This window comes from Phyllobates terribilis, unplaced genomic scaffold (genome assembly GCF_046119375.1).
Source record: "Phyllobates terribilis strain yellow unplaced genomic scaffold, ASM4611937v1 Scaffold_11__3_contigs__length_659146591, whole genome shotgun sequence".
NCBI classification, from domain to species: domain Eukaryota; kingdom Metazoa; phylum Chordata; class Amphibia; order Anura; family Dendrobatidae; genus Phyllobates; species Phyllobates terribilis.
The window spans coordinates 319,632,500-319,646,316 of NW_027362771.1; the positions used below are offsets into that span (position 1 = coordinate 319,632,500).

General features: G+C 39.9%; 1 protein-coding gene across 2 annotated transcripts in view; it reads right to left on the reverse strand.

The window, feature by feature from the left end:
- Window positions 1-504: 504 nt before the first annotated feature.
- The window catches only part of DENND6B (DENN domain containing 6B), a 64,535-nt gene continuing 51,222 nt past the window's right edge, over window positions 505-13,817 (reverse strand). For both annotated transcript variants that reach the window (XM_073652577.1, XM_073652578.1), the window contains 6 exons: window positions 11,565-11,654; window positions 11,276-11,329; window positions 9,100-9,209; window positions 7,739-7,841; window positions 6,768-6,842; window positions 505-4,372 (listed from right to left, as the gene is read on the reverse strand). In XM_073652577.1, the coding sequence (XP_073508678.1) occupies window positions 4,250-4,372; window positions 6,768-6,842; window positions 7,739-7,841; window positions 9,100-9,209; window positions 11,276-11,329; window positions 11,565-11,654 (555 nt within the window). In that variant the 3' untranslated portion in view covers window positions 505-4,249. The remainder of the gene's footprint in view (window positions 4,373-6,767; window positions 6,843-7,738; window positions 7,842-9,099; window positions 9,210-11,275; window positions 11,330-11,564; window positions 11,655-13,817) is intronic.

The following is a 13,817-nucleotide window of genomic DNA, read 5'->3' on the forward strand; positions in this document are numbered from 1 at the left end:
TTGTTTATGAACCTGTGAATGCACACACATCAATACAGAAATTGCATCCCAAAATTGAAGTAACTTTTTGGTCCTAGAGAGCACTTTAATGCAAGGCTTTTTTTCCATATCATTGCTCATTTTATAATTTCTCTGCCGCCCTACTCACTGTTTTCACCATTCTGTGTACTTTTGAACGACACCATTGGTTTTACCATATCGTATTCTGGAAATGGGAAAAAAATTCCAAGTGCGGTGAAATTGCAAAAAAAGTGCAATTCCACCGTTGTTTTTTTTTTTTTTTTTTTTACCATGTTCACTAAATGCTAAAACTCACCTGCCATTATGATTCTCCAAGTCATTACGAGTTTGCAGATACCGCACATGTATAGGTTCTTTTTTATTTAGGTGGTGAAAAAAAAATCCAAAGTTCGTAAGAGTCGCCATTTTCCTAGACGCACAGCGTCTCCATTTTTCGGGATCTGGGGCTGGGTGAGGGCTTATTTTCTGTGCGCCGAGCTGAAGTTTTTATTGATACCATTTTGGGGTAGATCCGATGTTTTAATCGCCCGTTATTGCATTTTATTGCAATGCTGCGGTGACCAAAAAAAAGTAATTATGGAGTTTTGATTTTTTATTTCTTGTTACGTCATTTTCCGATCGGATTCTTTTTATATACTGATAGATCGGGCGATTCTGAAAGCGGCGATACAAAATATTTGATTTTTATTTTATTATTTTATTTTGAATGGAGCAAAAGGGGGGTTATTTGTACTTTTATATTTTTTTAATTTTTTTTTAATATTTTGAAAAACATTTTTTTTTACTTTTTACATGCTTCAATAGTCTCCATGGGAGACTAGAAGCTGAGATGTTCAGACCGCCTCTGACCTCTGCTACACACAGCCAATCATCAGATCGCCTGTGTGTAGCAAAATTGCTCACATGCTATGAGCGCCGACCGCTGGGCGGCGCTCATAGCATGCTGGCAATGACAACCACAGGGGTCTCCTGCAGATCCCGGGTTATCATGCCAACCCATCGGCGACCTGCAGTCATGTGACACAGGCGCCGATGGGCAGGACTTATGACGTCCTTCCACCGCGGCCATGTTAAATGCCACTGTCAGAGATTGACAGCAGCATGTAACATGATAACAGCCACGGATGGATCGCGATTCCACCCGCAGCTGTTAGGGGCACATGACAGCTGTACAGATCAGCTGTCATGTGCCCGGAAAGGTGCGGGCTCATCGCCGGAGCCCGCGCTGAAGGGAGAGACATGACATGTGCCGTACATATACGGCACATGTCGGAAAGGGGTTAAGTTTATCCTGACCTCTGCACTCCTGACCTTGACTACGTATACTGAACCTTTGCTGCCTGCCCTGACCCTGACAGCAAAGGCATGTATTTGCCTTTGTCACCCTGTACCACGTACCCATGCCTCTGATCCTCCGGCCAGCTGCTGCAGATCCGGAGACAGTGCTGGATTGGTACCTGGTGACTACTTGTGGCCAAGTCTATCCTCACCATCAGGGGCTCTACTGCATACCAGGTAGTCACTCGCGTTACAATATATGTACTTGAGGACCTCAAACATATCAAAACAGTTTGGGGCATGGTTGATGTTTTGATCATAACATTTAAAATGAAAGGAAAATGTGGCACAAAGATTACTCTGACGTTTGAACACTTTTGCCTTTGTCTTTATGGAAGGATCAGCAGAATAATCCAGAGAAGTAGATAAGTTGGCATCAGTATATAAAATAATTATTTTTATTTTATTCTTGGTAAAAGGTCATAAAGCACTGAAGTAAGAGTATCTCTGTGTCACACGTTTCAGGCCGGTATGGCTCTTCGTCATGACTTAGTCTTAGACTAAAGGTTCGCTCACACCAGCGTATAAAAATCGGTACCATTCTCACCCAGAAAAGTTGGACGGGGGGAATCCGTATGGTTTACTTTTTGTCAAGTGAGTGCATAATTATTTTCTCTCGGCTCTGTATGATATGCGTATACAATCCGTATGCAATACATTTTTAACATCATCTTTTACATACTATAAACTTTATGTAAACTTAAAAGCTCGTTGACAAAAATAATAAAGCAATCTTCTATGAAGATATAGATGATAGATATTAGATATATAATAAATATATAGAATAGAAAGTTACATAGATATCCTGCAGATATATCATTTCACAACCCCCCTACATATTTTAAAATTGCAACCTTTAGTGCCTTAGTTTACTCTACAGATTTTTATGCTTGTTTAACCTGGTGCTAGACACCTCTCTATTACTATCAGACACACATATTACTAACCCAGTATTAAAAAGTAAAAATTACACCCAAAAATAGTTTAGTTTAAAAAAAAACTCCCAGAGTTTTTCCCCGGTTTACTAATTCATTAAAAAAAACAAAAAACATGTAGGTCTGATGTAGTCCACAAATGGAAACCTAAAAAAACATAAAATGAGAGAAATAAAAACAAGACACTGTCCATCGTTCACCAATTTATTATAAAAAAGGCCCACGCAAGTCCGACGTAATCAAGTGCTTCCCACAACGTTCCCTGATTGAGTCATCCAAAGCCTATGGAGTTCACCGCTCTTCAGTCGCCAGATTTCACGTAGCACAGTGGGACCCAGCGACTCTGATGAGCGGTGACGTCAGTAGCGTTACTGCTCTTCACAATCGCTGGGTGTCACGGAGCGCAACATGACATGGGAATGGCTGCTATTAAAAGCCTATGGAACTTCAGAATAAGGCTCTATAGGCTTTGGACGACTGATTCGGCGAACGTCGTGGGAAGCGCTGGACTACGTTGGACCTTTTTTTATATAATAAATTGGTGAACGAGGGACAGTGTCTTGTTTTTATTTTTCTCTTTTTATGTTTTCCAGGTTTCCATTTGTGGACTACGTTAGATTCTCTGGACTGCGTTGGACCTGCATGGGTTTTTTATTTGTTATAAAATAAAGTGGTGAACCAGGGAAAAAGTCAGGGAGCGCGTTTTAAAATAAACTATTTTGTGTTTTTTTACTTTTTAGTACTGGGTTAGTAATGGGGGTGTCTGGTAGACACCTCTCCACAACTAACGCCAGGGCTTGATGTCAGATGGTTTTTGGACAATTCACAGCTATCATCAACCCCAAGTCCCATTACCCCGATTGCCAACACACCATGGCAATCTGGAAGAGTGAAGGCGAATCGCCAGATTTGAAGCCTCTCAGGTGTTGCTCAACTTCTGAAGCACCTGCGGGCTTGTATTTTACAGCTGTGAAGGGCCCAATAACCAGGGACCTTCCCATTGTAATAATATCAGCTCACAGCTGTCTGCTTTACCTTTGCTGGTTTCATAAAACAAGGGGGACCCCACATCATTTTTTATTTATTTATTTGGTTAAACAAGCATAACAAGCTGCAGAATAAACTCCACATGAAAAGCACTAAAGAATGCAATTTTAAAATATGTAGGGGGGTTGTGAAACAATATATCTGCAGGATATCTATCTATTTATTATATATCTAATATCTTTCCATCATCTATTGATCTATACCTTTATATAGGTTTTTTGTTTTTCTCTTGGTTGCCAGGAGGGTTTCTGTGCTTGGCTAATGCAATTTCCTGGATCAGATGCCATACGGATGGTTAGTGTGCCGTATATTTTTTTTCCTCGCACACATAGACTTGCATTGGCGAGTCTTGTCCGATTTACGCATCCATATGCAGCATGTTGCGATTTTTTCCTCATGCCAAATACAGGTGAGAAAAAAACAGCAGTTCTGCACTGCCTCATTAAATAACATTGGTCCGAGTGCGATCCGATTTTTTTATCGAATTGCACTTGTCCAATTTATATGCAAGTGTGAGCGAATCCTAATGGCCATACCAGCCTGAAACACCTGTCTACTTCTCTGGACTTGCTGTCCATCATCTTATCACAGGTTGAGCTGTCACCTCCTGCTTTGATCAGCAGACTAATGTTCCACAGCCATTTATCAGGTAGCTATTCCACACATCAGTTGGGTTGTGCTTGTCATATGAGAGGCTATACCATATAATTCTCAGCGCTATGTACTGTGCTATATTGTATTGTGCCAAGGAGAATAAAACTTGCTCTCACTCTAGTATGCTGGGGCAATTTGTCTTAATGAACTCATAATAAGCAAGCTTCCTGGTGTCTGTACAGGTGGAGGATCGTAATGGAGCAGAAAGATGTCCACTGATGACTGGCATATTACTAGATACTGTGGCATGTCCTTTAGTGGGGATGCAAAATGCTCTGCAGGTCTTCAGGAAGGGAGCCAATGACTTCATCAATATGAAGTTTCAGTCTGTTCAGTGAAGCAGGGCTGACGGGAAGGTGTTGTCTGTGAGCCCGAACCTGGAAAGCAAAACCGTGAACACAAGTCATAGAGTTACTGAAAGGTTGAAACTTGCCCTCTCCTAGACTCATCATACACTGTGAATAATACTTCAGTCTTTACTGTGATCTAAAAATACTTTGTTTAAATGTATAAATTCTTATTTTATTGAGTATTATAATTAATATATTCTATTAATGTTATTAAGGACACGTCATTATGATACAACTAATAATAAGAACATCAGTATGACCCCCTAATAGTGAGTGGAGGTATATTCCCTAAATAGCCCCTTAAGGAGTCCAAGCATGATTTTTTGTGAATGCAATAGGCACACTGTCAGGATCCTGCTGTTTGATTGCTGGAGTAATTGTCATGAGACCGCTCCATAGGCGATTTGCATACTTGAGGTCACATGCCGACTAGCTTCTCTCAAAAGAAACCTGAGAAAGCAGGAACAGAATCTAGCAGACAACCACTTCAACAAGAAAATCACCGAATCCTGACAGTGTAATTATTGCACATTGTTAGGATTCAACAAGATGCAGTTAGAGTGACTACAGAAATCTGTGCCTGGATCCTTTAAAAGTGGCATCATTTGTGGGAGACTGTATAAAGTGTAAATAATAGATATAAGCTTTTCCATTTATGCTTCCCTGGTGAGGGTCCAGTCTAGTCTTCTGTGGCAGCCTGTTTTCACTTTTACACCTTGCATCCTCGGCCCAGTGTCCTGGGACCCTCTGGCATTATGTATTTGGCCCATGACTTCATAAGTAAGTGGGACATTTACCCTCACCTACTGTATCCTCACCCATCCCTTGTAGACGGTGAGCCCTCGCGGGCAGGGTCCTTGCTCCTCCTGTACCAGTTGCCGTAACGTTTTTCTCGAGATTATTTTAATTGTTTTCGCTATGTATACCCCTTTCTCACATGTAAAAGTGCCATGGAATAAATGGTGCTATAATAATAAATAATAATAATGATAATTGTATTTTTTAACATGTAGCCCCATGATCTACTTGTCGATCAGTGGGGGTCTGGGTCCACAGACCCCAATCAGTGACTCCAAAGACTGGGCAGGAGTGCTTAGTTAAGTAAGCAGAAGTGAATATCTCCTGCATTATCGCACACACAGTGGTGTACGGGTTCAATAGAAAGTCTATGGGTCCATACACACTGCTTGTGCAGTCTTTTGAGCAATCGTTGGTCCCTGCTTCAGGACCTCAAACAATCTCCTGCACGTGCAAGAGACTACAGCTTATAAAAACAGATGAAAACCTTAGTTACACTTTGTGTACCTACCAGTATATTTCTGAATATGGATATCATTACTGTAATAGGTATGTCACAGCAACAGATTATTTTATATTACAATATAATTCAAGCACTATAACCAATGTAATGAAAACAAAGGTACACATAAATTACTATTCTATGTACAAAAATTAGTATATTATTATCGTGAAGGCCACTGCTTATTTTTATTCTGTTTATTCTTTAGGCATATTTTAAATTCGTGGAGCCCCAAAATGTTTGGGTGGAATTTAAAGAAGGCTATTCCTCTGTAGACCTCTGCATTCTGCCATGCCTCGGGATTTGATCTGGAGGTCCTGTGCTCTTCTGTCCGCATCTCTGTCCGCTGAGTCACAGCAGGTCCTGTCGCTGTCCGGAAGCTGACTGCCTTTTGTTTTTGTCCATTCCTTTTGGACAGTATATGTTTTTAATTTGTTATCTAGCCTGTCCTATCACATTGCAGGTGCTTCTATTTAAACCTTCCCCTTGCTGGTCTTCTCTGCTGGTGATAGTCTTTCATGGATTCTGCTTGGAGTTCTAGTCCTACATCTGAGTATCTAGGCCAGCCAGATAAGTGTACTGCTGGGGTTTCTTTCTGACGCTGAACTCTTCCTCAGTTCCTTAGGAAGTTTGTGATAACACTCGACAGCCTTTCAGGGAGCCAGGTCCGAGTTGTCTTCTTTAGTTTTACCTTCAGGGTTTATCCAGGTCGCGCTGGAGCTGCTAGGGCCTGCGTTACTGGATACTATAGTCTGTACAGGAACCAGGTCGGGTTTGTGCAGTTTTTTCATAGTTACATCCTTTACCCCCATGTTTACTACATAACACATTATAATATGTATACACAACGATAAAGGAAAACCGCTATTTTAAAAATCAAGGATTGTCTCAGATAAACAGGCACTAAAAATTTTATGCAATTATGAGACAAAGCCAGAAGTGGATCTAGTAAGAAGGTGAAGTATACGTTCTTCCTTTCTATTTGCCATTACTGTTGAATTCACTTCTATTTGAATTAATCAAGTATTTAGGATTTCTGGGATGGTAATGCTAAGAAGTGCAACAGAGAAGAATGTATAAAATGTGATGTTAACTGATTTATGGAATTTTTAGATACAATACCAGTTTGTCTCTCAGTTTCAGTACCAGATCCACAATCTCCACCTCTGATTTGTTCTTAATCCATGCGGTTATGTTCTATGATAAATGCACAGAGTATCACAAGTTAACTACACGGCACATACATTTTTGGTCTATAACTTCAGCAGTTTCATTATATATCTGCTACCTATTGTTAACCAGAAGTGACCTCCTTATAAAATCTTATAACATTAGGTAAAGGTGTTAATTCTGGATATTATATTTGAAAAGGCAAACTGTGCTAAAATGCTTGTAAAATCAAATAGCACAGTACTCCTAAAAGTCACTCACTGGGGAATAGTCCGTGATCCAGGATCTGTCTATATGTCTATAGATTTGAGATCACGGACTATTCCTCAGTGAGTGACGTCACCCTCTTTCTGTGATGTAAGTGCTGTTTTTTTTAGCTGGAGAGGTATGCTTTAACACATTTCAGTAGTTATAAAGTATTGATCAATGTAACACAAATCCTCATATTGTAAGCTAGTGTTAACAATTGGTGATAACTAGAAATAATCAAAAAGATTTGCAGGAACCTGGTCCAGGAGTCACATTGGCAGTCCATGGCTGCTAACCAGAGCCCTGTGGACCTCCACCTATCTATTACCATCCTCAACGACTCCTCTGATTAGTAGTTAAAGTGTGAAGTTATAAATGTGTCATGTGCAATGGTGATGTCACGCGGGGAATACTAATCAGAGGAGGCGCTGGGGATAATGGCAGTAGGAAGTTCGCAGGGCTGTGGTCAAACTACTTTTGATTGTCTCAACTGATAATAAAACTGATGTTCAATTGAATCTTGGAAACCGGCCTGAAAATGTATTGTTAGTGGGTTATCTTCTTGTCAGGTCATTTATAGTTGACTGATGTCTGGTGAGAATTGAATTTAAATTACATTAGTGGGATCTTCAGAATCCAAACATGTATATTTTAACATTTTTAGCAACACTTACTGCTTCACAGATGACTTTGAGATGTGCTGTTTCAAGTCTTTCTCTCATCTCCTTCTGTTTATGCCGATACCAGCCATCAAAATGAGGAGACTTCAAGAACCGTCTAGAATAATCATGAGAGCAGAGAGAATCAAGCATAATTTAGGATATATCACCCGCCCGCCTAAGCCTGGAGTATGAGCAGCCAAATGGTGGGTAGCGTTTACTATCCAGTTTGGACAGACATAATCACATATGTCATCTTATATTTCAAGCTCTGTTCACACGTCCAGTTGTCATCACTTTAATGGATCCCGTATTAAAAAAATGGATTCATTACAAATGGAGCAAAAATGGTTGCAAAATGGAAATAAATTAAGGAATTTGTCTTAAAAAATTAAAAACGTATCAGTTTAAAAACGGACACTTTGGTCTTTGCTTGGCAGCTTTTTTTTTTCCTATTTTGAATGGATCCATTGTTACGAAAGGGATTTTTGTACACCTCTGGTGTTCTGGGCATGTGAAGTGCTAAAAAACAGGTCCATGAACGGATGATTTAACAGATGACCATCCGTTATGATCCATTTCCCAGAGACTTAAATGTTTTTAAAAAAAAAATGGAACCAATTGCTATCCATTTTTTTGTCCAGACAAAAAAGTTGTACAGACTACAGTACATTTTGGGATTAAGCAAAAAAAGAAAATATATAATGGATAGTAGCTGGTAATTAGGCAAATGGAAGTCATTGACACTTCCGTTCTCATTCATATGAATGGATCCTGTACTGGAACATTTTATTTCCATTTTTAGAATCCCAAAACAAATGCAAGAACAGAAATAACTAATGAAATGTGAACAGAGCCCTTGAAGAGGTGACCATTTATTTACTGCTGTAAATTAGATCCAGGTATGATAAAGGTTATGTGTACAGCAATAAATGTACTTTTGTACAATAATAAATACAGAAAGATGTTCCACATGAAGATAATTCATTTATTTCTTTCAAAAAACAGGCAAAAGTGCAATAATGAATTTCAACAATTTTTTATAGTGTTTTTTTATATGCGTTAAGGTGGCGTTTCTTACTTTGTTATATTTGTACTATGTGGTTTTTAAGCCCTTTAGGAAAGCCTATGGTAAAAATGGCAGAAGAAACTCCACACCCAGAGAATGCTGCAAAACAAGTAAGGATGGGGCTGCATAGCCCTGTTCTCAGGGTTCCAGAGCCACGATCACTGAGGGCCCCCGCGATAGACCCCTAGCAATCAGCAAGTCATCCCCTGTCCTTTGGATAGGGTGTAACTTGATTTTTTGGGAATAACCCTTTAACTTTACATTTATTTGGTTGCAATTTGATTTTTTTAAAATCTGCCTAGCTCACCTGTACAGTCCAATCCAGTCCCCCTTTATCGTGGAGCTATACTGTGGACCTGTATGCTCTAACATCTTCATTAGCTCTTCTTGCTGAAATGGCCGTACCTGCGGGGGATTCTGTGCATACAGAGACACATTATCAAATGTAAGACATAATATGTTATCAATATGCTACATAAACATACATCAGCACTGAATTTCACTAAGGATCACTTAGGTAAGAGACTATAATACAAACTAGCTTATACAAAATGACAGGAGAAGGTGGGCTGATAGGGAATATTGCTTATTCAGTACTGGCAATGTGTTTGCTGGTTAGTGTAAAATTATTTTTCACAGAATTTCATAATGCCGCAGCAGTAGATTTAATTGATAAAAGAATAGTTGCCTTTTAAATCTATGTACTTGCAAAAACATATGATTAGACAGCTGCAATTTTTTTTTATTATCATTTAGTAAAAAAAATGACTGATGTGATATGGCTTGTTCATACAGTTATCCTTTATCACAGTTAAATTCTATCAATATAAAACTGTCATTGATGTTGACGGGCACAGTCTTTTAGTGTCCAGTAAACATGAAAAATTTTATTTATATTTTCAATTTTTTTATGCTGACAATATACTACTTAGCTGGCCAACTTCGCTTTCTACAACACTGGATAGCAGATAATCATTTAATTGTGAACACCACCTTGCACACTGTTTGAGTCTTCAGAGTCTATGGGGGGGTTTTGGAGGCACCAGAGAAATACTCATGCACCTTCTTGCCAATTCACAGACTTGCAGATCAAGTATGGAGAGCCACCAAAAAGATTTTTCAATTCAAGGACACAGTAGCTGAGCCCCTTTGGCATAACAGTGCTCTTCTTGAATTGCTACATTCCCAAGATGCTCAGTTTTGCTTGAAATTAGGGGTCAAGACATTGGCGCAGGTATATATCTATGGTGTTCTTGTTTCCTTTGATCATTGTCAACAGCTCTATCGAGCCCCCAGACACGCTTTCTTTTGCTATCTGCAATTAAGACATGCCCTAAATACCAAGTTCCCAGACATTGGAAATTCTCTCATATCCTCATACCCCCTGATAGGGATTCTAAGGAGCCAGGAACCCAAGGGTTGATCTCCTTTTTACACACCCAGTTACTAAGCAGGAGATGCTCCTCATAACCATTGTTGGTTGAGGCCAATATCTTCCCTATCAAAGAAGGATTAGAGCAAGGCCTTGGCCTCCCCACAATATGTTTCACGAGAAATTAATGACAAGCTAGTCCAAATGTATATAGTCCATCAATGCTACCTGATACCTAGCAGGTCATATAAAATAGGTAGATCCACCACTACAGATTGCCATAGGTGTGGGGAAAAGGCAGCAGATTTTATACACCTGATGTGTGCGCTACTATGGTAAGTATCATAACAGACAGTAAGTTAATGCTTAATGATCCATGACGTACTATTATGTCAAGGAGCATGTCAGGGTGTTCTGAGCGGGCTCAGGAACTGAGCCTGCTCTACACAGGGCAGATGCTGACCATATTACTTAGCTGGCATCTGCCTTTAAGAGCGGCAATGCTACCACTGATTGTCGCTGTTAACCTTGTAATTGCCGCTGTCAATCACTAACAACAGCATTTAAGTGCCACAATTTGGCCCGGGTGTTCTTTTTGGTGCCCATCAAACAATCGAAGGTTCATGGCCCCTAAAAAGCCTAACAAAAGTGAAAAATTAAAAATATTTTTTTTCGATTTTTAAAAATTCTCTTTTCCCCCAGTAAAAAAATAAAGAAATGTAAAAAAAATGTATATATTTGGTATCACTGCATCTGTAAAAGTCCAATATATGAAAATATAATTTTTTTCAGCCCAATGATATACGCTGTAAAGGGGAAAAAAATATTTTTCAGCCACTGCAATAAATGCAATAAAAAGATGTCAAAACATATAATGTACCCCAAAATGGTATAAATAAAAATACCAGCTCAGCACACAAAAAACAAGACCTCACATGGCTCCGTTAGCAGAAAGACAAAAAGTTCAGAATTTTTTAAGCCAATAAAAATAGTATACATGTTTGGCGTCACCATAATCGTACCGGTACTTATCTATATGTTTAGTTTGTTAGAAAACTAATAAACATTCTCTTTGTAAGTGCTGTATGTAGTAAATAGCTTAGGGACTTACCTTCCATGGAGTAATGGCGCTGTGGTGTGGCATTAGGCTTCCCATATAACGCTCCTGAAACAAACAGATTACAAGCCTCAAAGAAAAAAAACACAACTAAATAGAAAAACTACAAAAGTTGCAACACTGGCAATTAAATAGAGGGGTACAGGAACCCCACCAAATATGGGGAGTGAGGCAGCACATCCACTGAAGCTTTTATTAACCCATGCTGAAAAATAAAAGGTTAATTTCACCAGACATGCTGCTTCATTCCCCATTTCTGAGAATAGAATAAGATGTTTCTTACCAGGGGAAGAATAAAGCTTTGGGTTAAATCAAACAAGTGTTTTCGCAGCAATAGGCTGAGTGCAGAAGAAGGGAGTTTCTTCTGTAGACCCTGAAAAAGTGAAGGTCAATGGTTTTAACATCGATATGAAATTTTTAACCAGGAACCTAAATGTAGACAAAGTTTCACCAAAGCTTTTATGCCAAGATTCGATTGTAAAAAGCTTTGAAACGTTGCAAAATGTTTGCACAACGCAAGGCCGCGCTAAAATTTTGCAACTTTTCACCCAGCTCTGACAAAATAAGCAAAGCTGGGGCGGGATGGGGGTATGAAAACCCCAGCTCGTCAAATTCATGACGAGAAGTCGCCAATTGTAGTAAGATTTGTAAAGAGTCACTCATAGAGGTGCACTCCACTTTTCAAACGCGCCATGAACCTCTTAATCAATCAGGATAATCTGACTCCAACACACCCCCTCATCAAGATCGGCGTGAAAAACTTGGGCCTCGATGATTCGAGGCCTTAGTTTTCAGTGGCCACCTAACACTTGCCTCCCTCAAATCCACCCTTATCTCTGCTGCCCAGTGAATTCATCTCTCATGTTGTTCTCCATCTGCTTATCCCTTCACCAGTATCTTCAGTGGCTTCCCCTTGCCCAGAGAATCCAGCACAAGTGTTAGAAATAACATACAGTACAGACCAAAAGTTTGGACACACCTTCTCATTTAAAGATTTTTCTGTATTTTCATGACTATGAAAATTGTACATTCACACTGAAGGCATCAAAACTATGAATTAACACATGTGGAATTATATACTTAACAAAAAAGTGTGAAACAACTGAAAATATGTCTTATATTCTAGGTTCTTCAAAGTAGCCACCTTTTGCTTTGATGACTGCTTTGCACACTCTTGGCATTCTCTTGATGAGCTTCAAGAGGTAGTCACCGGAAATGGTTTTCACTTCACAGGTGAGCCCTGTCAGGTTTAATAAGTGGGATTTCTTGCCTTATAAATGGGGTTGGGACCATCAGTTGTGCTGTGCAGAAGTCTGGTGGATACACAGCTGATAGTCCTACTCAATAGACTGTTAGAATTTGTATTATGGCACGAGAAAAGCAGCTAAGTAAAGAAAAATGAGTGGCCGTCATTACTTTAAGAAATGAAGGTCAGTCAGTCTAAAAAATTGTGAAAACATTGTAAGTGTACCCAAGTGCAGTTGCAAAAACCATCAAGTGCTACAAAGAAACTGGCTCACATGAGGACCGCCCCAGGAAAGGAAGACCAAGAGTCACCTCTGCTTCTGAGGATAAGTTTATCCGAGTCACCAGCCTCAGAAATCGCAGGTTAACAGCAGCTCAGATTAGAGACCAGGTCAATGCCACACAGAGTTCTAGCAGCAGACACATCTCTTCAACAACTGTTAAGAGGAGATTTTGTGCAGCAGGCCTTCATGGTAAAATAGCTGCTAGGAAACCACGGCTAAGGACAGGCAACAAGCAGAAGAGACTTGTTTGGGCTAAAGAACACAAGGAATGGACATTAGACCAGTGGAAATCTGTGCTTGGTCTGATGAGTCCAAATTTGAGATCTTTGGTTCCAACCACCGTGTCTTTGTGTGACGCGGAAAAGGTGAACGGATGGACTCTACATGCCTGGTTCCCACCGTGAAGCATGGAGGAGGAGGTGTGATGGTGTGGAAGTGCTTTGCTGGTGACACTGTTGGGGATTTATTCAAAATTGAAGGCATACTGAACCAGCATGGCTACCACAGCATCTTGCAGCGGCATGCTATTCCATCCGGTTTGCGTTTAGTTGGACCATCATTTATTTTTCAACAGGACAATGACCCCAAACACACCTCCAGGCTGTGTAAGGGCTATTTGACCAAGAAGGAGAGTGATGGGGTGCTACGCCAGATGACCTGGCCTCCACAGTCACCAGACCTGAACCCAAGCGAGATGGTTTGGGGTGAGCTGGACCGCAGAGTGAAGGCAAAAGGGCCAACAAGTGCTAAGCATCTCTGGGAACTCCTTCAAGATTGTTGGAAGACCATTTCCGGTGACTACCTCTTGAAGCTCATCAAGAGAATGCCAAGAGTGTGCAAAGCAGTCATCAAAGCAAAAGGTGGCTACTTTGAAGAACCTAGAATATAAGACATATTTTCAGTTGTTTCACACTTTTTTGTTAAGTATATAATTCCACATGTGTTAATTCATAGTTTTGATGCCTTCAGTGTGAATGTACAATTTTCATAGTCATGAAAATACAGAA